Source organism: Ambystoma mexicanum, chromosome 11 (genome assembly GCF_040938575.1).
Source record: "Ambystoma mexicanum isolate Mex_15411 chromosome 11, UKY_AmexF1_1, whole genome shotgun sequence".
In the NCBI taxonomy this organism is placed as follows: domain Eukaryota; kingdom Metazoa; phylum Chordata; class Amphibia; order Caudata; family Ambystomatidae; genus Ambystoma; species Ambystoma mexicanum.
This window is the reverse complement of record NC_090934.1, coordinates 1,475,529,515-1,475,552,242: the sequence shown is the minus strand read 5'-3', so window position 1 is coordinate 1,475,552,242 and position 22,728 is coordinate 1,475,529,515. Positions and strand designations below refer to the sequence as shown.

Below are 22,728 nucleotides of genomic sequence, written 5' to 3'. Positions count from 1 at the left end.
GAACTTCTACAAGCACAAGGTACATTGTGGTTCTGTCCCCCTGTTCCTTCTCCGAAGGCCCCTAGAGACATTTTCGATGCATTGCTCCCTTTGTGTTGAAACCAAGTATCCTTGAACTATTGTGATTAATTACTTTACTGAGTACCCTCCTGTCAGTATCCAGAGTGCATCCCCTTTGCTTCTTGAAACTGTCTGTCCTCTGCATTCCTTTACAGTGTGGGTTGTATCTTGTAATGTGCTAGAATGGTCTCTTGAATAATGATAAAGTAGATATTTTTATAGAGCTTTGACGGGACAGTCCCTTTTATCATTGGGTAATAATAGTTTTTTCGCTCTGTTGTAACTAACCAACGATCCGCAACCTTGCGGAGATAAGCCTGCTGTTACGTCCACGTTACCAAAAATTGGACAAGGAGGTTTAAAATGTACTTGTGTTTCCAATCTGTTCAGATCCCTTCTGGTGTACTAGAAGTGTGGGGCTGTCTGATGGTTTAGAAACTGATATTCATCCCTGGACCACTGGTGCCCTGGAAGTTGATTTGTCACTGATCATATTCCAGTGGTAGGATTTTTTTGGCACTGCTTATTTCTGCCTGGTTAGCGGGTGGGTGTAAGCTATTCTTTTTGGCTGTGAAAGGTCTACCATCTGCGTTCTAGGATGTGGTTCTGGGATTTGAGAGCTGAGGGGAACCATCTGGGGAGAGCCCTTATCTGTGGGAGATGGGTCTGATAGGGGTGAGTGGGGTAAGCGCCTCTGAGAGCCAGAGATAAAAGTGGTGGATGGAGATCTGACACGACTGGAGGGCCGGCTGAACCCCCTTGATGGGATAGGACCTGTAGGGTGAATTGATAAAGCTTGCGATATAAGTGGATGTCTTATCCTCCAGCTGCACATGCTTCTGGCCTCAGGCCAGTAGCTTCCATGAGGTAGAGACAGGACTAGGAGGGGTCCCTCACTATAGCAAATGGGTTCAGAAGTAGACGTGGACAGCAAAAGCCAAGCTCCTTCACAAATGACGTGAAGAAACAGAGGAGTTCATCCACCTGCAAGTACTTAGAGAAAAAAGAGCCAGCACATGTGGCAAGCGAAGCTCCGAGCGGTGGCAGGCAAGAGCCTGCATTACGAAGTCCCAGAACATGGCTTCACATTCGAGGGGCAGCAAATGGTTCGAGAAGGAATTTTCCTTTGGTCGACGGAATTCGCACCATTATCCTACTTGGAAAGCTGTCTCCCTTTGGCTGTGAATTTCTTTTATTTGATAGTGAGTTGGCCACTAAAAACACCACCAAAACCACACTTCATCAGCTCTAAATGTGCCAGGGATGCCATGTTTAGCCAGACCTCCCCCTCCCCCCATCATACCCAGGATATCAGCACAGCCAGGAAGAGAGGCAAGGCAATGCTCACCGAAGTCCTGCTGGCAGTACTGCCGGGCCTTGTTCTGTCGACCTTTGATCTTCTTGCATTTGCCACAGTGACCTGCAACAAGAAAGTGCATATTAGAAATAGAGACTCCTTGGGTGCTGTGTCCATCATGTCCTACGAGGAACACCACAACAGTGCATACACTGGGGGAGAATGACCAGCAACCGGCCCTGTGCACGCAGGGTGCGCAAAACGTCACATACACATTAATAGGAGTTCTCTTCTTGATAGATATCTCCCTGTGGGTCGACACTGCAATGTCTACGGGAAGGTCCCGAGAGCGAGTTCCACTACGTGCTATAGCCAGAATGGTTAAGCTCTTCCAGCACACATCCATGCGTGTCACACCACCAGCATACACCCACGCGTGTCACACCACCAGCACACACCCATGCGTGTCACACCACCAGCACAAGGAATCACCACACCACCAGCACACATCCAAGCGTGTTGCACAAGGTATCACCACACCACCAGCATACATCCATGCGTGTTGCACAAGGTATCACCACACCACCAGCACACATCAACACATGTTGGCACAAGGTATCACCACACCACCAGCACACATCCAAGCGTAGTGCACAAGGTATCACCACACCACCAGCACACATCCATATGTGTTGGCACAAGGTATCACCACACCACCAGCACACATCCATTCGTGTTGGCACAAGGGATCACCACACCACCAGCACGCATCCACACGTGTTGGCACAAGGTATCACCACACCACCAGCATACATCAACACATGTTGGCACAAGGTATCACCACACCACCAGCACACATCCATGCGTGTTGCACAAGGTATCACCACACCACCAGCACACATCCATTCGTGTTGGCACAAGGTATCACCACACCACCAGCATACATCCACACGTGTTGGCACAAGGTATCACCACACCACCAGCACACATCCATAAGTGTTGGCACAAGGTATCACCACACCACCAGCACACATCCATAAGTGTTGGCACAAGGTATCACCACACCACCAGCATACATCCATTCGTGTTGGCACAAGGTATCACCACACAACCAGCACACATCCATAAGTGTTGGCACAAGGTATCACCACACCACCAGCATACATCCACACGTGTTGGCACAAGGTACCACCACACCATCAGCACACATCCATTCGTGTTGGCACAAGGTATCACCACACCACCAGCACACAATCATGCGTGTTGCACAAGGTATCACCACACCACCAGCATACATCCACACGTGTTGGCACAAGGTATCACCACACAACCAGCACACATCCATAAGTGTTGGCACAAGGTATCACCACACCACCAGCATACATCCACACGTGTTGGCACAAGGTATCACCACACCATCAGCACACATCCATTCGTGTTGGCACAAGGTATCACCAAACCACCAGCACACATTCATGCGTGTTGCACAAGGTATCACCACACCACCAGCACACATCCACACGTGTTGGCACACAGGAGCAGGCAAAGGTACCTAATCTGGCAGCTTTTGCTTCGAGCGTGGGCGTGTCGGGGGCGTTCTGGCTGCAAATTGCGAACACGGTTGCTTTGCGCAAACAATTCCATGAATACGTGGGGCACGCATTTTCTATTCTACGTGCAGTCTCGTGCAGTGTCCTTCTCGGCATGTGGCCCTTGTGGGATTTCTGCAGACGTTTCCATGAATTGGGGCGTGACTCTCCCAAAAATGGATTAAGAAAGTGAAATGGCTGATTGTAATCCAGTGTGAGCATTTCTAAGAGAATGCAACCCCCTTTTAAATGCTAACGGGACCACACGCAAGAAAAACCGTACTGGGGCACTGATAAAATTGTCCGTTTCTAATTACATACAGGGATTTGATTGACGCCTGGCTACTTTAGCTTACAGACCACACATAGTATTGCAAAATGTATTTTGCTGAACAAAGGAAACTGTTTATTAGTGGTCCTTTCCGTTTATACACAAACCATGAACATTGCATGGGATCAAGACCGGATTTAAGTAAGCCCCTGATTATGTAGTACCAGGTGTCTGCACGAACACCCCAAGGCTCAGGTGCACCTGCCTGCGTGCCGGCAGGTGGCAGAAATGTGATAGCATAGCGCCCAGAGTGCCAATGAACTACTGGCAAAAGCCACTGTGCAACTCAAGAATCATCCCAGCAAAGGCATGTGCAGCGCAGCAGAAACATGCGAGAGCAGAGCCAAGGAAGGGTGGGCAGCCTGCGAGATATCCCGCATGCACCGAGCCCCCACCCCACCCCCCTAAACACCTTCTACATCATCTGAATCACACATACTTGCTGACGAGTCCAAGAAATGCACTAAGTCGGGTGTGCAGCACTGCCAACGAGTGTGCAAACAGACCTCATCCAGATGAACAGAGCTCCCTAGTCCAGGTGGAAATACACCATATCCCACAGGATGTGCCCAGGAAGGGGGAGGCGGGAGGCAGAAGGTTTGCCAGGAGTTTGCAACCTGTGCCTCTGCAGAGGTTACACCATGTCCCACAGGATGTGCCCAGGAAGGGGGAGGCGGGAGGCAGAAAGTTTGCCAGGAGTTTGCAACCTGTGCCTCTGAAGAGGTTACACCATGTCCCACAGGATGTGCCCAGGAAGGGGGAGGCGGGAGGCAGAAGGTTTGCCAGGAGTTTGCAACCTGTGCCTCTGCAGAGGTTACACCATGTCCCACAGGATGTGCCCAGGAAGGGGGAGGCGGGAGGCAGAAGGTTTGCCAGGAGTTTGCGAAATGTGCCTCTGCAGAGGTTACACCATATCCCACAGGATGTGCCCAGGAAGGGGGAGGCGGGAGGCAGAAGGTTTGCCAGGAGTTTGCAACCTGTGCCTCTGAAGAGGTTACACCATGTCCCACAGGATGTGCCCAGGAAGGGGGAGGCGGGAGGCAGAAGGTTTGCCAGGAGTTTGCAACCTGTGCCTCTGCAGAGGTTACACCATGTCCCACAGGATGTGCCCAGGAAGGATGAGGCGGGAGGCAGAAGGTTTGCCAGGAGTTTGCAACCTGTGCCTCTGCAGAGGTTACACCATGTCCCACAGGATGTGCCCAGGAGGGGGGAGGCGGGAGGCAAAAGGTTTGCCAGGAGTTTGCAACCTGTGCCTCTGCAGAGGTTACACCATGTCCCACAGGATGTGCCCAGGAAGGGGGAGGCGGGAGGCAGAAGGTTTGCCAGGAGTTTGCAACCTGTGCCTCTGCAGAGGTTACACCATGTCCCACAGGATGTGCCCAGGAAGGGTGAGGCGGAAGGCAGAAGGTTTGCCAGGAGTTTGCAACCTGTGCCTCTGCAGAGGTTACACCATGTCCCACAGTATGTGCCCAGGAAGGGGGAGGCGGGAGGCAGAAGGTTTGCCAGGAGTTTGCAACCTGTGCCTCTGCAGAGGTTACACCATGTCCCACAGGATGTGCCCAGGAAGGGGGAGGCGGGAGGCTGAAGGCTTGCCAGGAGTTTGCAACCTGTGCCTCTGCAGAGGTTACACCATGTCCCACAGGATGTGCCCAGGAAAGGGGAGGCGGGAGGCAGAAGGCTTGCCAGGAGTTTGCAACCTGTGCCTCTGCAGAGGTTACACCATGTCCCACAGGATGTGCCCAGGAAGGGGGAGGCGGGAGGCATAAGGCTTGCCAGGAGTTTGCAACCTGTGCCTCTGCAGAGGTTACAGCATATCCCACAGGATGTGCCCAGGAAGGGGGAGGCGGGAGGCAGAAGGCTTGCCAGGAGTTTGCAACCTGTACCTCTGCAGAGGTTACACCATGTCCCACAGGATGTGCCCAGGAAGGGGGAGGCGGGAGGCAGAAGGCTTGCCAGGAGTTTGCAACCTCTGCCTCTGCAGAGGTTACACCATGTCCCACAGGATGTGCCCAGGAAGGGGGAGGCGGGAGGCCGAAGGTTTGCCAGGAGTTTGCAACCTGTGCCTCTGAAGAGGTTACACCATGTCCCACAGGATGTGCCCAGGAAGGGGGAGGCGGGAGGCAGAAGGTTTGCCAGGAGTTTGCAACCTGTGCCTCTGCAGAGGTTACACCATGTCTCACAGGATGTGCCCAGGAAGGGGGAGGCGGGAGGCAGAAGGTTTGCCAGGAGTTTGCAACCTGTGCCTCTGAAGAGGTTACACCATGTCCCACAGGATGTGCCCAGGAAGGGGGAGGCGGGAGGCAGAAGGTTTGCCAGGAGTTTGCAACCTGTGCCTCTGCAGAGGTTACACCATGTCCCACAGTATGTGCCCAGGAAGGGGGAGGCGGCAGGCAGAAGGTTTGCCAGGAGTTTGCAACCTGTGCCTCTGCAGAGGTTACACCATGTCCCACAGCATATGCCCAGGAAGGGGGAGGCGGGAGGCTGAAGGCTTGCCAGGAGTTTGCAACCTGTGCCTCTGCAGAGGTTACACCATGTCCCACAGGATGTGCCCAGGAAGGGGGAGGCGGGAGGCAGAAGGCTTGCCATGAGTCTGCAACCTGTGCCTCTGCAGAGGTTACACCATGTCCCACAGGATGTGCCCAGGAAGGGGGAGGCGGGAGGCAGAAGGCTTGCCAGGAGTCTGCAACCTGTGCCTCTGCAGAGGTTACACCATATCCCACAGGATGTGCCCAGGAAGGGGGAGGCGGGAGGCAGAAGGCTTGCCAGGAGTTTGCAACCTGTACCTCTGCAGAGGTTACACCATGTCCCACAGGATGTGCCCAGGAAGGGGGAGGCGGGAGGCAGAAGGTTTGCCAGGAGTTTGCAACCTGTGCCTCTGCAGAGGTTACACCATGTCCCACAGGATGTGCCCAGGAAGGGGGAGGCGGGAGGCAGAAGGTTTGCCAGGAGTTTGCAACCTGTGCCTCTGAAGAGGTTACACCATGTCCCACAGGATGTGCCCAGTAAGGGGGAGGCGGGAGGCAGAAGGTTTGCCAGGAGTTTGCAACCTGTGCCTCTGCAGAGGTTACACCATATTCCACAGGATGTGCCCAGGAAGGGGGAGACGGGAGGCAGAAGGTTTGCCAGGAGTTTGCAACCTGTGCCTCTGAAGAGGTTACACCATGTCCCACAGGATGTGCCCAGGAAGGGGGAGGCGGGAGGCAGAAGGTTTGCCAGGAGTTTGTAACCTGTGCCTCTGCAGATGTTGTGGACTAGGACTCCCATGGTTCCTCGTTCTTAACTATGCTTGGTAGGGTTGATGGGAGCCGTAGTTCGGTTCGGTGTAGTGGAAGAGGACTGTAGGAGCTAGAGGCGCTACAGCAGGAAGGTTATCCTTCTTTCTATGCCCGAGTCTCTTTTCTTCAAGGCAGATGAGCATGTAGGAGCTAGATCACTCGAGGCGCTACAGCAGGAAGGTTATCCTTCTTTCTATGCCTGAGTCTCTCTTCTTCCAGGCAGATGAGCATGTAGGAGCTAGATCACTCGAGGCGCTACAGCAGGAAGGTTATCCTTCTTTCTATGCCTGAGTCTCTCTTCTTCCAGGCAGATGAGCAGATTTCAAAGAATTGAAGATTTGGAAACTACAAAAGCCTAAAAGGGTTCTGTCTAAAGTCTTGCCAAGGATGGTCTGACCAAAGTCAAAACTGGCCTTGGGGCCAATCAATGGTGCTTTCCAAAGGAGAGTGACATCCCCGGGTGGCCGCTCTGCAGACAGCTACATTAGACGGTGTATTGGAAAAGCCAAGGTTACAGCATTGGCCATAATGGTATCGCCATGTGTGATCTTCAGGATAACAACCCTCTGAACAGAAGAGAACTCAACAATGTTGCTGAGAACATCACCTGCCGCGGAGGCTTTGGGGCCCTTCTCGCTGGATTAGGCCCCAAAAGGGCCCCGAAGATTTGATGAACTGTGCCTGCTTTGAATATAATCTCAGAGCCTTCCAGGGTGAGACTGCAGTGCCCAAGAGGTCTGCAGGGGAAACATATTGGCATGAAGATGAGGGGCCAGAAATGGAGGCAAACGCCTTGAGAACACTTTCACCCAGAGGGAAGGGCAATAGGGCCCAATGGGTAACAGGCACTTTGAATAACGTTCCCTTAATTAAAGCATAATTGGCGGCAATAAGGGGTATTAAGATCGCTGGGTGGCACAGGGCCGCCATATTTAGCCCCCTGTGACTAAGGTTCCTGCCTGAACTTGCTGGTGATGGTGAGGTCCCAAGAGAGATGGGTGTTGCCACAAGCCGTGTGATACTGGGCCCACTGGTGGTTGGGTGGCATCTCCTGGCCATCCCCACTAACCTTGGGTGACGCACCAAAGAAGAGCCTGGAATGCGCAGTCACGTGCACTGCGAGAAGCACCAGCCCTACAGTAGAGACAGGAAATGACGTCACGTTCACGCGCACCCACCAGCAGCGACTGCATTGGTCTTTGGAAAAGCTGCCAGAGCTGTAGAAAGACTACAGCGGAGTGGCACTAAAACATCGAGGGAGGTCAAAGGTCACTATCCTCCAGCTCTTCCCTTTGGCTGCCCTTCTGCGTTGTTATGTCTTTCCAGGATAAAGCACCCAGAAAAAGACCCTTCCACGCTACGACAATGTGACAGGTCGCTTATGTATTGTATGTATTTATTTTTTGTATAGCGCCGATAGCCCGTGGGCATCAGGGCGCTTAGGCAAACAACGAAAAACAATACAATAGGAACGTCTATCGTTCTATTGTCTTTCGTCTTATCTAGCGAGTGACGTCAAACTAAGACGTCGCACATATGTTGCTTATCATTGCAAAGAGAACATGATTAACTAATGCACGCATCATCAAAGTGATGAGTGTGTTTCCCACCCCGATTTCACTCTGCATTATTTGTGATGGTCAAAGTGGGTGGGAGCGGTTGGGAGCTCGGCTCCTCTACTTTTTTTTATTACGTTTTACTGCTCGTATACTTTTATTTGAAAAAGAAACTGTTCCGGGATGGCTTAGTTTTAAAATAAATGTGTAGGAAGACGTTGAAACTGGCACTGAACGTTCCCTTAAACAGGGGGCGCATGTTTGGGGGGTTGTTTTGCGCGTGATAGTGGGCGTGGAGAAGGGTTTGTGGGGAGCGGCGGCCAGTAGGGGACATAGTTCCACTACTTCTTTTCATGCACTTCCACGACTGTTGTCATCATAAGCTTGGAAGTAAAAGGACAACGTTGTGTTTCTGATGTGATTTCTTATGTTACAAAGCTTTTAACCCACATGGCGGAGCAACCCCAAAATCATTTTGTCGCCCCTATTACTACTTCTGTTATTTTATCATGTAAAACAAAGCGTGTGAAAACAATTACATGGCCACCATTTTGAAAATATAGAGAGACTCTTACCATAGGAACCGGAAAATGGAGTACAGTGGTACTGCCCGTTGTATGGGGCCAGGAGGTTTGGGGGGGAATGACACCGAACTGGTGACCTCTGCCGTGGGGGGGGGCACCGAACTGGTGACCTCTGCAGGGGTGTTTGGGGGGGGGGAATCTACACCAAACTGGGGACCCCTGCTGGGGCGGGGGGACACTGAACTGGTGACCTCTGCCGGGGACACCGAACTGGTGACCGCTGCCCCTAGGACCTGGTGACTCCTAGCAACAGGAAACTATGGACTGGGCTGCTGGATTGATATGAACATTTTGAATATGTGTACGGTTATTGTTATAACCAAATCATATTTTTTTAAAAAGACATGAAAATGAATGCCTGCCTTTTTGGAGGAGGGAGAAGTTGTGGGGACTGTCCTCTGGAAGCTGCTGTCCTTGGCAGCCGCTTGCCAGGGAGGAGGCCTGTAAACTGGCCTAAATTAGCCAAATCGTAGTAATGCTGGCCGTCTGTGAGATAAGAGGCGCGCCACCCCAAAAAGAGAGTGAAGGTGACCTGTGCTGCCTGCAACCGTGCTTATATTTCAGAGACAAAGAAAATCAGAGAGGCTGCCTGCCATGCTTCAAGCCGCAAGGGCGCACCACGAGGGGTGTTGCTAGGTCTGGAAAAGATCCATGGCCGTGCTCATGTCGCGACTGTCGGGACTCGGGGCTAGCTAGCCTTTTTCGGTTAGCCACTGAGCTTCTATCCGGGGCTACAACCAAAAGACCTGGCACTATAGCCCCCCTCAGCCAAGCCTCTGTACACCACAGAGGAGGAAGTGAGAGCAGAAGAGATGTGATGACTGCTACCCATGCAGTATCTGATGCGCGGAGAGCAGCGGAGAGAGAAGCACTGCCGCTCTAAATCTGCCAGGTAGAGTAGTCCTCTTGTGCTCTGAAGCCCAGGGGGTGCCCTGTGGGTGAATAGCCATGCCCCTGCCCCACCTTGTGGAAGGCCGCCGTGTCGACCATGCTGCTCTGGCGCAAACTCAGCGGGCAGGACATGGAGCCCATGATCTGCCTCTTGACATACACTTCTATGTTTTATAGTTGGGGTCCCATTAAGTTTGTTATGTTTTATTTTAGGCCCACTGCAGCTGCCATGGCTTTATGTGAATATATACGTCAGGTGGGATAATACTCACCAATGTGTAACGAGGTCTCTCTGCATGTATTACATGTATTATAGATTTCTCTTCAGTCATGTTTCTTTATTAAGGCGGGGGTTCTTTGGTTTGCAGCGGGGGGCAGAGGGTCTCTTTATGGAGTCAGGCATTCATTCAGGATTACCCAGGCTCACCACCCTGCAGTTTGCTGGCCTGTGCATTTCAATGTATTGGGAGAGATGGAAAAACAGAAAAACACTATCCAAAAGATCCCGTAGCCATGGACCGTCGTGCCCAGTCGAACCCCCTGTGGAACTGGATTAATAGCTGTACTAATGAAAGTAATGAGTATCTCATAGACCGCCATGACCAGGACCCTCCTAGGGTAAAGAACTTAAATCTGTACTTATATATTAATATTGATCATGCCCGTAAAGACAAATACATGCAGAGGTAATTTTTTATTTTACAGGTATTTGTATATGTGCGTGCATCTTTTGAATGTTATATATTGTCTGTGTGTGTGTGTGCAAGAGTGTAATTGAATGTGTGAGCATGTTAATGAATGGTTCTGAGTGGGTGTATGTATGTGTGAATGTCACTGAGTGTGTATGTGTGTGTGTGTTTGTGTAAGAGCGACATGCCCAGGAGTTTGTTGGTAGGAGAGGGGAGTTGCACTGGCATCATGAGAGTGTTTTACAGTGGGAATTCTGGCATATATTGTACCAACATGAATATGTTTTACAGTGGCAATGCTGGCATATATGGTGGACACATTATCATGAACGTGCTTTGTAGTTATAATGCTGCCATATATTGGGTAGGAAATCATAAAGTTACTTTACACTGGCAATGGTGGCATGTGTTGTTGGTGCAGCATCATGAACATGTTTCTGTGTACTATTGGTAATGGCATTTGCTGGATTTTTTACATGTGTTACGCAACAGAACACAGAGCAAATGTTATGGATATCAACCCCATCTTTTGTGAAAATTGTACTGCAAAATGCACTATTTCAAGCCATTATTTACCTCTTAATATTACTTGGGCCTCCTGTACTAAACTCAGTCAGTTGTGCTAAATGGAGGGAAATAGAAATGCCCCTCCACTGAAATATTGGCAGCGACCACATTTACAATGCAGTCACTTGTCCGCCGAATTAGGCACCAAAAACATGAACTGCCTTCTCATTCCATGTGAGCCCCAAGCTCTGCAGGTTTCATGTGATCCCAAGCTCTCCAGGTTCCATGTGGATCCCAAGCTCTCCAGGTTCCATGTGGATCCCAAGCTCTCCAGGGTTCATGTGATCCCAAGCTCTCCAGGTTCCATGTGGATCCCAAGCTCTCCAGGTTTCATGTGATCCAAAGCTCTCCAGGTTTCATGTTATCCCAAGCTCTCCAGGTTCCATTAGGATACCAAGCTCTCCAGGTTCCATGTGGATCCCAAGCTCTCCAGATTCCATGTGGATCTTAAGCTCTCCAGGTTCCATGTGGATCCCACGCTCTCCAGGTTTCATGTGATCCCAAGCTCCCCAGGTTCCATGTGGATCCCAAGCTCTCCAGGTTCCATGCAGATCCCAAACTCTCCAGGTTACATGTGGATGTCAAGCTCTCCAGGTTCCATTAGGATCCCAAGCTCTCCAGGTTCCATGTGGATCCCCAGCTCTCCAGGTTCCATGTTGATCTCAAGATCTCCAGGTTCCATGTGGTTCCCAACATCTCCAGGTTCCATGTGGATCCCAAGCTCTCCAGGTTCCATGTGGATCCCAACCTCCCGAGGTTCCATGTGGATCCCAAACTCTCCAGGTTCCATGCAGATCCCAAGCTCTCCAGGTTCCATGTGGATCCCAACCTCTCTAGGTTCCATGCAGACCCCAACCTATCAGGTTCCATGCAGATCCCAACCTCTCCAGGTTCCATGCGGATCCCAAGCTCTCCATGTTCCATGCAGATCCCAAGCTCTCCAGGTTCCATGCGGATCCCAACCTCTCAGGTTCCATGCGGATCCCAACCTCTCAGGTTCCATGAGGATCCCAAGCTCTCCAGGTTCCATTAGGATCCCAAGCTCTCCAGGTTCCATGCAGATCCCAAGCTCTCCAGGTTCTATGTGGATCCCAACCTCTCCAGGTTCCATTAGGATCTCAAGCTCTCCAGGTTCCATGTGGATCTCAAGCTCTCCAGGTTCCATTAGGATCCCAAGCTCTCCAGGTCCCATGCGGATCCCAAGCTCTCCAGGTTCTATGTGGATCCCAAGCTCTGCAGGTTCCATGTGGATCCCAAGCTCTTCAGGTGTCGGAATTGAAACAATATTATGCCTCCTATCGCAGCAATTGTATGTGTATTGGCCTACGCCAAGTTGTCTAAAACATCATATGTGAACAAACTCCGCGGCAAGGTTTTGACCTTAGAGAAAGTAATGTAAGTCGCCATCTTGGATTAAGCCGCCATTTTAGGTTCTCTTGTAATGTGGAAGTCACCCTGAACATCAAAATGGAGGCTGAATGACATTCTGAGTAAGATTCTGGCCGTTGTGACCTCCGCACACATGAATAATTAATATGCCTGCAGGCCACTTGTCGGGGTCGCGAACTGAGACCTCGTCCTATTGTTGACCTATGTGTAAATGTACAACTATATCAGTGAAACTAATCAAAATGCATATATTATAGGATTGACCTGGCTAGGAACCCATAGGCCCGACTCCTATAATGGTTAACCCGCGAGAGGGTTGGCCAAGGGCTGGACAAATCATATAAAAGACCCAAGTATTCCAATGTACGGTCTCTCTTACTAATGCATCAAACCTTCGTTGAAGTTCGTTACGTTACTCTGAGAGCCGAATAGCTATCCGTTTGTCAATTGACTTTGGTAACTGTTGTAGCTTTTAAATAAAGCACTTGTATGTTCTTTGTAACCTGTGTTGGTGTGTTTCTTTCTGGGCTTCCCGGCCTCATATTATTTTTATGTTTTCAAGGTTGGCGCCCGAATAGGGACCCTCAAGATTGATGCCAGATCATTGAAGGTTGACGCAGACTATCGAACCGGGATCGGACGGTGTGATACTGCAGGCCCGACCGAACGAGACGCGATACCTCGGCAGCGCTGCACGATCCGATCCTTGGACGATAGTCATGTGGTCTGACACGGCATCTTGACGAGGGTCCATTTTTTGAGGCGGGCAGATTTGTCCAAACCACCAAACACAAGGTCAAATTTGTTAAGTAAGTTCTTTGGTAAACCGTACGGTCCTCCTTAGGTTTGGTCAGGTGCAGTCGTGACCCGGCTCTTAATTTAACCCTGACAATTTGAATTTGGCGTATTGTATCTGCAGACACAATTATTGACCAGGTAACACCAATTTTTTGTGAAATGCCTGGGAAATTGTCTAGCTGCTTTAGGGCTCTGTCCCGCAGCGATCGACAATCTTTGGAATTTAGCTGCCCGGCACCACAGGAGGGGTCGCCGGCATGTACTATGTACTGTAAGTATGGCATTGGAAGTATAGTATTTAATGATATTTGGCACAGACAAACCAGACATGCCTCCGAATTTCAGTGGCCAATCAATGGTAGTTTCGAGATCCCCATATTGAATACCTGGAATCGGTCTTGCTAAAAAAGAAGGCCAGACCTGCAGCATTTGATGTTTTGCAGAATTGGAAAAAAGAAGCGTTGCAGCAGCTTAAAAGTAGGGATAAACATGCAGGCCGTCATAAAACAAATGCTGAAAAAGCGTTGTTATATGATAAAGAAAAACATTTGGAGTCAGTAAAAAATATGGATAGGGCTTTCTCACTAGGTATCCAGAAAATGTATCCCTCTAAAGATTTCCATGTTTCTGAAGAATTTATTGAAAAATTGTTAAACGAACGCAGGCCTGGTGCCTCTGCGCCACCGCCGTATGATCCTCTCCCGGTACTCTGCCCATTCCTGCTGTTATTCCTGTTCCCCCTGTGCAACCTATTGTTCCCATTCCTCTAGTTGTTGTTCCTCCACCTATCGTACCACCCCTTTCTCCTACGCCGATCGTTGCACCCCCATTGAATTTGCCCGCACCTTTTCTCCTGAGTAGTTCTTTATTGACTGAAGTTGATCAGGGTGCGGGGTCGAAGATTGTCACTCGAAATACTGTTTCTACAGGCAAGAAACCGGAATTATTTGTAAGGGCTAAGCAATGTATGGAGAAAGGTGATCAAGTTAACGTTTTTTCCACATTATCAAATATGGACAATTTTCCCGAGAAAAATGTTTTTATCGAAGGTTTGGGGACTCATTTATGTGTAATGTGGGGTAGATTACAAAATTCGGATCACCCGCAAGGGGTGAGGGATCTAAATACTTTAACGCTTTCGAGGGACACAGAGGAGAAAGTACAAGGTCATGTTGAGAGATTGTTTGAGTATAGGAGGGACTTCGAAAGATTACGAGATGAGGATGAGGAAGACGACAGTATGTATGTACAGGAACGGTTCCTTCCGTGTCGTAGATCGGCACCTGAGGAAGTACGAATTTGTACCAAAGATGCGATTCGATGGATCTTGGATTCATCGGTACCGCCAGATGAAGTATATGACACATATAGTCAGTATACAGTAGAAATGAAGAAGAAGGTGATCCAGGTAATGGTACAGTACCTACAAGATGAATGCGTAAGGAAGAAGGTTAGTTGTCCTATAGAATTATTGGGTATTTGTAAGAGGGCTTTTTCGCCCGACACTTCTTCAGCTGCCTTAGCGCTCGACCTGGCTCTATTGCTTAGTAAGCGGTCAGAGTTACCTACCTCTCAGTTGCCTATGAGAGAGGTTCCTCTGACATTTGTCCCAAAGGTTGAGATTCCCGCAAATGCTGGGACTGGTGCACCCTCTTTGAACATCCTTGCACACTATGTATCGCAATTTGTTCACGTCCCGTTTTCACGACAGGAAGTGAACACTATTGGACAATCAATTCCCGACATCAGAAAAAACCCAACAGGGTTTTACAAAGAGATAGAGTCCATTTTGCAGTCCTCTGTGTTCACCTTAAGTGACATTGACTTGCTATTCCCTGTACTCCTGCCCGTAGATTTATGGAGGCAGGTTCGAACAATAGACGATGTGCCAGGGTTAGGAGATACGTGGGCTAACATGACTAGGTTTGATGGGGAAAGACCAGCGGGTGAAAAACCACCTCAGGTAATACTTACTTTGCCTGATAGAATTGTCGCAAAATTGAAAACCATAATTCCTGAGAAAAGAATTATTTGGGACAAGCTTACGCCCTGTGTTCAAGGAAAGACTGAAGGTGCCACCGAGTTCTTTAATAGATTCGAACAGGTATTCTCTGATTTCAGTGGCCAGGACTTGGGCACAGAGTCTGGGAAAAGGTTGTTTGTGGACACATTTGTACGTGGGTTGTTGCCCGACATCCAGTCACAGATTATGTCCTCTGAGAGTGCTCGGCAGGCGAAGTCCCAATCTGAAGTTTTGCACATGGCTCAGTATTATGAGAACCGTGTGAATAATGAAAAAGAGAAAATAGAGAAGAGGAAAGGAGATGTGAAGACTAAAGTATTGTTACAACAAATTGTTAGAAATCCCAGAGGAGGTACCTCACAGACCAAAGGTCAGTATGTCCCAAAAGGAAACGCTCCTTTGGGTCCTGTGAATGTTAATCAATGTGCCTATTGCCGCCAGGAAGGTCATTGGCGTGCACAGTGCCCCGTCCTTCGACAAAGGTCAAACAATGCGTTTGGGAGTATGGGTAGACGACCTAGAGGTCGACCTGGAGCAGGGGGCCCTGATAGAGGTCAGTTTTCACAAGATCCTCAGCAACCTTTTTCACTGGAAAATCAGACTTCGAGTGTGGACGCAAGAAACATATTTGATCACCCTTCTGCTGCCTACCTTTCTGAAGAGCTTCCTTCCGATGACATTTTGTTTTGTTAGGACTGCCCGAAGCAGGGTTTGGAACCTTCACCTATTCCCGTTAATCAGAAAGGTCCCTACGTTGAATTGTTAGTGGGGAATAGGAAACATCCGTTTTTGATAGACACTGGAGCACAGAAGTGCTCCATTGATCATTCCTGGGTTCCAAACATTCCACTGTCAGGGCAAACAAATGTTTCTGTAGGGTTTTCTGGTATACCAATTGTCTGTCCGGTTTCTTCGCCGGTGTCTGTTTCTTTGGGTCCCTTTACGGACCTTTGCCCTTTCCTTCTGACTTCGAACTGTGGAGAGAATTTGCTGGGGTTAAATTTGTTAAAGAAACTGAATGCAGTAATTCATTGTTCATCTGATGGAGTACGACTGACGGTTTCACCACAGCAACTTCCCAATTCTCAGTTTTTGACTCGACCATTGCCTCCTGAGTTTAGTGTTGTCCCGGAATGTTTATGGGCGGTTGACGACAATGATGTCGGGGTATTACAGATTGAGCCCGTTAAAATAGTTTTGAAACATGGAGTTAAATTACCACGCATTGCGCAGTATAAAATATCAGTTGAGGGCGAGCATGCTTTGAAGTGCATTGTCTCTGATTTTGTGCACCGAGGGGTGATTGAGGAGATTGCAGGTAGTTTATGTAACAGCCCGATTTTACCTGTATACAAGAAAGGCGACAATGCAATCCCATACCGTTTTATAATTGATCTTCGTGCTATTAACAAAGTTGTTGCCCCGCAATTTCCAATTGTGTCTGATGTAACAACGATACTAACAATGATCCCTGCTACAGCTACGCACTTTAGTGTTGTGGACCTAAAGAACGCTTTCTTTAGTATTCCTATACACAAGGATAGGAGATATTTGTTTGCGTTCACCTTGGGGGGGCGTTCATTCACATTTACTCGGGCACCTCAAGAGTATACTGAAAGTCCAAGCATTTATAGTAGAGCTTTGAAAGAGCAGCTTGACACCCTTGAATTGCCACCTACTTGTACACTACTTCAGTATGTCGATGATTTGCTTTTGGCTGCAGATTCTGAAAGTACTTGTAAAGAATGCACCGTATTGTTACTTATTCATCTGGCCGAAAACGGTCATAAAGCTTTGCTCAAGAAATTTCAATATTGTTGACAGGAGGTCGCCTATTTAGGTTACCTCCTGTCAAAGGAGGGGAGAAGATTGACACCTAAAAGAATAAAACACATTTCTGGCATGTCTGTTCCAAATACGCAGAAGGAAGTCAGAGCCTTAATAGGTATGGCTTCTTACTGTAGGTTGTGGATCCCGAACTTTTCACTAGTGATAAAACCGATGTTGGCTTTGACGAAGAAGGGCATTTCTCTGCCACTGCCATGGAAATCGGAACATCAACGATCATTTGAGCTTCTCAAAACCGCGTTATGCTCTGCACCGGTTCTGGGTACTCCAAATTATGACAAGGCCTTTGTGTTGTTTGTGCATGAATGTGATGGATGTGCTTTGGCTGTGTTAACGCAGGAACATGGAGGGAAGAACAGGCCGTGCGGCTACTACTCCTCCGCCCTTGATCCTGTCGCATGCACTTTGCCGAGATGTTTGCGAGCTGTCGCTGCTGCTGCCGCGTCTGTAAAACAGAGTGAGGGAATGGTCCTAGGCCATGATTTAATTTTGATGGTACTTCAATCTGTAGATGTTCTATTGAATAAGACTCAAACACAACACCTCACCTCTGCATGACTGACAAGGTATGAATTAATTCTGATTGCCCCTCACATTCAAATTAAGAGGTGTTGTGTTCTTAATCCGGCTGAACTTCTACTTTTCCCGCAAAATACTGTTTGCGGTGACGAAGAATTACATGACTGCCTGTATACCACTGAACAGGAAACGAAGGGCAGGGTAGACCTTCTAGATACTCCTTTGGACAATGGAGAAGGGGAGCTGTTTTGTGATGGCTCCTGCTTCAAACTTCCAGATGGTACATCTACAGCTGCTTACGCAGTTACTACGTTGAGTACGGTTGTTGAAACTAAGAGAATTCCGCATAACTCCGCGCAGGCCGTAGAGATTATAGCGTTGACCCGAGCTTGTGAACTCTCCGAAAGGCGTATAGTAAACATATATACTAATAGCCAGTACGCCTTTGGGGTGGCTCACAACTTCGGGAGGCTCTGGTCGGAAAGAGGGTTCCTAACCTCACATGGGACCAAGATTCAGCACGGTCCTCTGATAGTGCAATTGGTCTCGGCACTCTCACTCCCTAGGCAGTTAGCGATCATGAAATGTGCAGCACATCGTAAGGTTATAGATGATGTGGGAAAAGGGAACGCTTTTGCTGACCAGATAGCCAGGCAAACGGCCACAGACCTTAGCGCAGGCATGTATGCTCTAAGGGAAACAAAAGATGCCTATGTAATGGATGAGGGTATCGGGTCTGTGCGGGATATTCAAACTGATGCCACAATATAAGAGTCTAAAAGGTGGGCCGAAGGAATGGGGAAACTGGATAATGATGGGTGTTGGGTGGATACATCTGAAGGGAAATGGTTGCTCCCTGATTCATATGTGTTGGCAATGGTTACGATGGCACACGGTCCTACGCATGTGTGTGCTCAGCAGATCACGGAAATGTTAGAACAAGTATGGGTGAATGATAAATTTTCGAAGATTGCACAGCGCCATGTTCAGAATTGTATGATTTGCTTACAGCACAATGTGGGGAAGGGGACAGTAACTCCAAGGGGAAGCTTTGGGCCCCCTTCTGTTCCCTTCGAGGTCATCCACTTTGATTTCATTGAGATGGAACGGTGCAACAATCTAAAATATGTTCTTGTGATTATTTGTGCTTTTAGTAAATGGGTCGAGGCTTTCCCTGTTAAAGATGCTACTGCCATGACCACTGCAAAGACTATGGTAAAAGAATTCTTTCCACGATTTGGGCTTCCGAGGGTAATTTGGTCGGACAATGGTCCCCATTTTGTTGCAGCAGTAATTTTGCAGATATGCACAGCGTTACACATTGAAAAGCGATTTCACTCGGCTAGACACCCTCAAAGTGCTGGGTTGGTAGAGAGACATAACGGTATCTTAAAGAATAAGCTTGCAAAAACATGTGCCGATACCAAATTGAAATGGCCAGATGCCTTACCTATTGCTTTGTTAGCTATGCGTACCACACCTCAAACTAAGACTGGGCTTTCTCCATTTGAGGTAGTGATGGGGAGACCTGCGAACATTTGGGGTCTTCCGAAGCCTAAAGCATTTAAGGGGGTAGAAAATGTATTGCTTGTAGACTACTGTAACCAGTTGACTAAAAATCTGTATCTCATTTATCATCAGGTCCAATCAGCTTTACCTGTACGGTTTACGGGCCCAGGACACGATATTCAGCCTGGAAGTTGGGTCCTAGTGAAGGCCTACGAAAGGTCTTCCTGTCTCGCTCCTCGCTGGAGGGGACCCTACCAGGTGCTGTTGGTCACTCAGACAGCAGTGCGGGTGGCTGAAAAAAAACATTGGATCCACGCGACGCATGTCAAGAAACTTCCTCACCCGACGCCGCACGTTACAGAAGAAGCAGAACCCCTCGCTGATGCTACAATCTCTGATCCTGGAGTAGCAAACAACACTGTGAGTGTGTCGGAGAATTTCTCTGAGCCCGTGGAGCTTGGGGAACAGTCCATTTCGTCTCTGCACTCTTTGGAAAAGTCACTTCCGGAAAACATTGTTTCAAGTTCTGCGGCTTCCGTCGCCTCCGATACGTAGCTTCCCTCAGGAAGTGACGTCGCCTTGTTTCCGGATCAAAAAGTTCTGGGTACCACCAGGTACAACCTTCGACGAAGAAAATAGAACTACGGCACGGGTCTTTACCGTGCATTTGGAAAGAAGAAGTGATTGAAAGTTTTCTCTTGTAAAAGAAAGTTCCTTTCGAACAAAAGGAAAAAAAAGGGATTCTGCTGGCTAGGGTTGGGAAGGACTAAGAAGTCGCACGACCGTAGTGTCGCCAGCAAGGAACATTGGGGTCGTCGATTGAGAAACTACGATGCCTGCCACCTCCACCGCTGCTCCCCGCACTGGACTTGTAAATAAGGGGGTGACCAACTCGGACAACGAACAATGTGCCTGGGCCCCGAAAACGTATTGCTGTGTTGTGTTAATATTAATTGGAATTTGTGTAATTACTGCTGTGAGACTTTGGTACTTTGAAGAAATGTACCCTCTAAAACCTCTACTGCCAATTGAGATTGTACTTACTGCTTTGACTCCCTCTGTACACCTCCACACCTGGTCACCTAGAGACTCCCAGCATAGACAAAAGTATCATAATAACACTTTAATGATAGTAATGAATGCAACGCATGCCATTTTTAATAAGAGTAATTGCTGGATTTGTACCCATTTACCGCAACATGGGAACAAGGGGCTAAGATGGTATATTCACCCTTTACCTTTAACGACTGCTTGCTATGCTTCTCTTAGAGCACTATTCTTTGGCCATTGGAATGATAGCGTCTCAGGGAACTTTGATGGAACTAATTTAAATGATTTTGAGAAACGTGAATTAACTCCCCTGGGATGCTCGCTTTTTGCAAATAGAAGTAGACCTAATGTTGCTTCTATTAGGCCATCTGATAAACTATCTCTTTCTTTCCAAACTCTAATTTCCTTTAAAATGGCTCTGATAGGCAATAAGGACGCTGTGCCCCCTTCCTATTCTGTTAATCATAGCCCCGATTCAGTCCCCTTTTGTGTACAAAGAAATGGCACTCGGCCAATGGAGATTTTGAAGGTTGTGTGAACATTGTAAATTTGACTGGGGAGAACAGGCCTCTGTATGTAAGGGGGCCTGTTTATTTCATTTGTGGTAGTTCAGCATTTCCCTGGTTGCCCAAGGATTGGCAGGTAACCTGTTATTTAGGAATCCTGTTACCTGGGGTATTTGTAGCTAGTACATTGGAAGTTTCTAAGGCTCGCCCACGGCGGGACGAGGATGGGGATATCCCTGGGCAAGTATTGGGAGATATAGCGAAATCAGTTGTGCCATTTTGGGGACAGATATCAAACTCTGAAAATATTAGGGGACTAGCAAGAGTACTGGAGAGAACCATCAACCGGACCACGGATATACTCCACAATATGACACTAGAACAAAAAGCAATAAGATTGGTAGCACTCCAAAATCGGATGGCATTAGATGTCATTCTGGCAGAACGTGGTGGAATATGCAAATTAGTGGGGTCCGCTTTCTGTGTTTTCGTACCAGACTCCTCACCGACAATTTTTAAAGCAATACAGAACTTGCACATCCTTAGTTCTGAGGTGCATGTTCCTGTGGGAGATTGGAATATTAGCGCCTGGTTCTGGGATTCTCTACGATCCTGGGGTTGGAAGGTGCTTTCTGTTATCTTGGTTATTTTGGGAATCCTGTTATTCTTTTGTTGCTGTTTCCAATGTCTACCTAGTATATGTGCAATGCTAGGGGGATGTTGTGCTCAAGCGGTGAGCACAGTAGGGCACAAAATGTATGCCCCAGATACAGCATCTAAAGAGTTTGTGTTACAAGAGGTTCTGATGAACGACCTAATAGCTATAGACATTTACAGATAATGATTCAGGATGTATAGACGACAATGCATGGAGTTATTTACGAGAGTATTAGAAGTGATATTAGCACTTGGCATAGGCCAAAAAGAGGGTTTGTCGGAATTGAAACAATATTATGCCTCCTATCGCAGCAATTGTATGTGTATTGGCCTACGCCAAGTTGTCTAAAACATCATATGCGAACAAACTCCGCGGCAAGGTTTTGACCTTAGAGAAAGTAATGTAAGTCACCATCTTGGATTAAGCCGCCATTTTAGGTTCTCTTGTAATGTGGAAGTCACCCTGAACATCAAAATGGAGGCCGAATGACATTCTGAGTAAGATTCTGGCCGTTGTGAGCTCCGTACACACGAATAATTAATATGCCTGAAGGCCACTTGTCGGGGTCGCAAACTGAGACCTCGTCCTATTGTTGACCTATGTGTAAATGTACAACTATATCAGTGAAACTAATCAAAATGCATATATTATAGGATTGACCTGGCTAGGAACCCATAGGCCCGACTCCTATAATGGTTAACCCGCGAGAGGGTTGGTCAAGGGCTGGACAAATCATATAAAAGACCCAAGTATTCCAATGTACGGTCTCTCTTACTAATGCATCGAACCTTCGTTGAAGTTCGTTACGTTACTCTGAGAGCCGAATAGCTATCCGTTTGTCAATTGACTTTTTTGGTAACTGTTGTAGCTTTTAAATAAAGCACTTGTATGTTCTTTGTAACCTGTGTTGGTGTGTTTCTTTCTGGGCTTCCCGGCCTCATATTATTTTTATGTTTTCACACAGGTTCCATGTGGATCCCAAGCTCTCCAGGTTCCATGTGGATCCCAAGCTCTCCAGGTTCCATGTGGATCCCAAGCTCTCCAGGTTCCATTAGGATCCCAAGCTCTCCAGGTATAGCTTTGCAGGTGGAGGAGCAAAAGCACATTTGCTCCATTACCTGTTGAGCTCCCACACATCTTTTCAAAATAGCACCCAGGGTGATTGAACATGAGACCAACACATTTTAATAGAATTAGTGTTTGGGCAAAAACTGCAGGTGGCATTATGAACATATATGTGGCTGGCTCAATGCAAACAAAGTGCACCTTCTTGCGCCAGCCACAAACGTAATCTTGCCAGGTGCAGGTGCATCAATGCATGTTGCAAATTGCTGTGGCAGTAAAGGGAAAAGTGCATGCGGACAACACACGCTGCAGCGCTGTTTCTCAAGTATGTCATGTTTTGATATATAACGCCTTGATCACGCAGGCAGCTTGCCTTTGAAACACCTGGATCACAGCCAATTTTGAATGAAATGAAATGAATTCCTGTATTTTACACAATAAAGTTACCGTTTTACATTTACCACCTCGCTATTCCCACACGGTGGAGTGGGAACCAAAAGAGGTGCTGGAAATAATGTTCAAGG

General features: G+C 48.2%; 1 protein-coding gene across 1 annotated transcript in view; it reads right to left on the bottom strand.

Moving 5' to 3' along the window:
* Positions 1-22,728, bottom strand: part of LOC138504593 (ADAMTS-like protein 5) — a 567,458-nt gene that overhangs the window by 9,025 nt on the left and 535,705 nt on the right. The window contains exon 12 of the mRNA XM_069625180.1: positions 1,409-1,480. Within this exon, the coding sequence (XP_069481281.1) occupies positions 1,409-1,480 (72 nt within the window). The remainder of the gene's footprint in view (positions 1-1,408; positions 1,481-22,728) is intronic.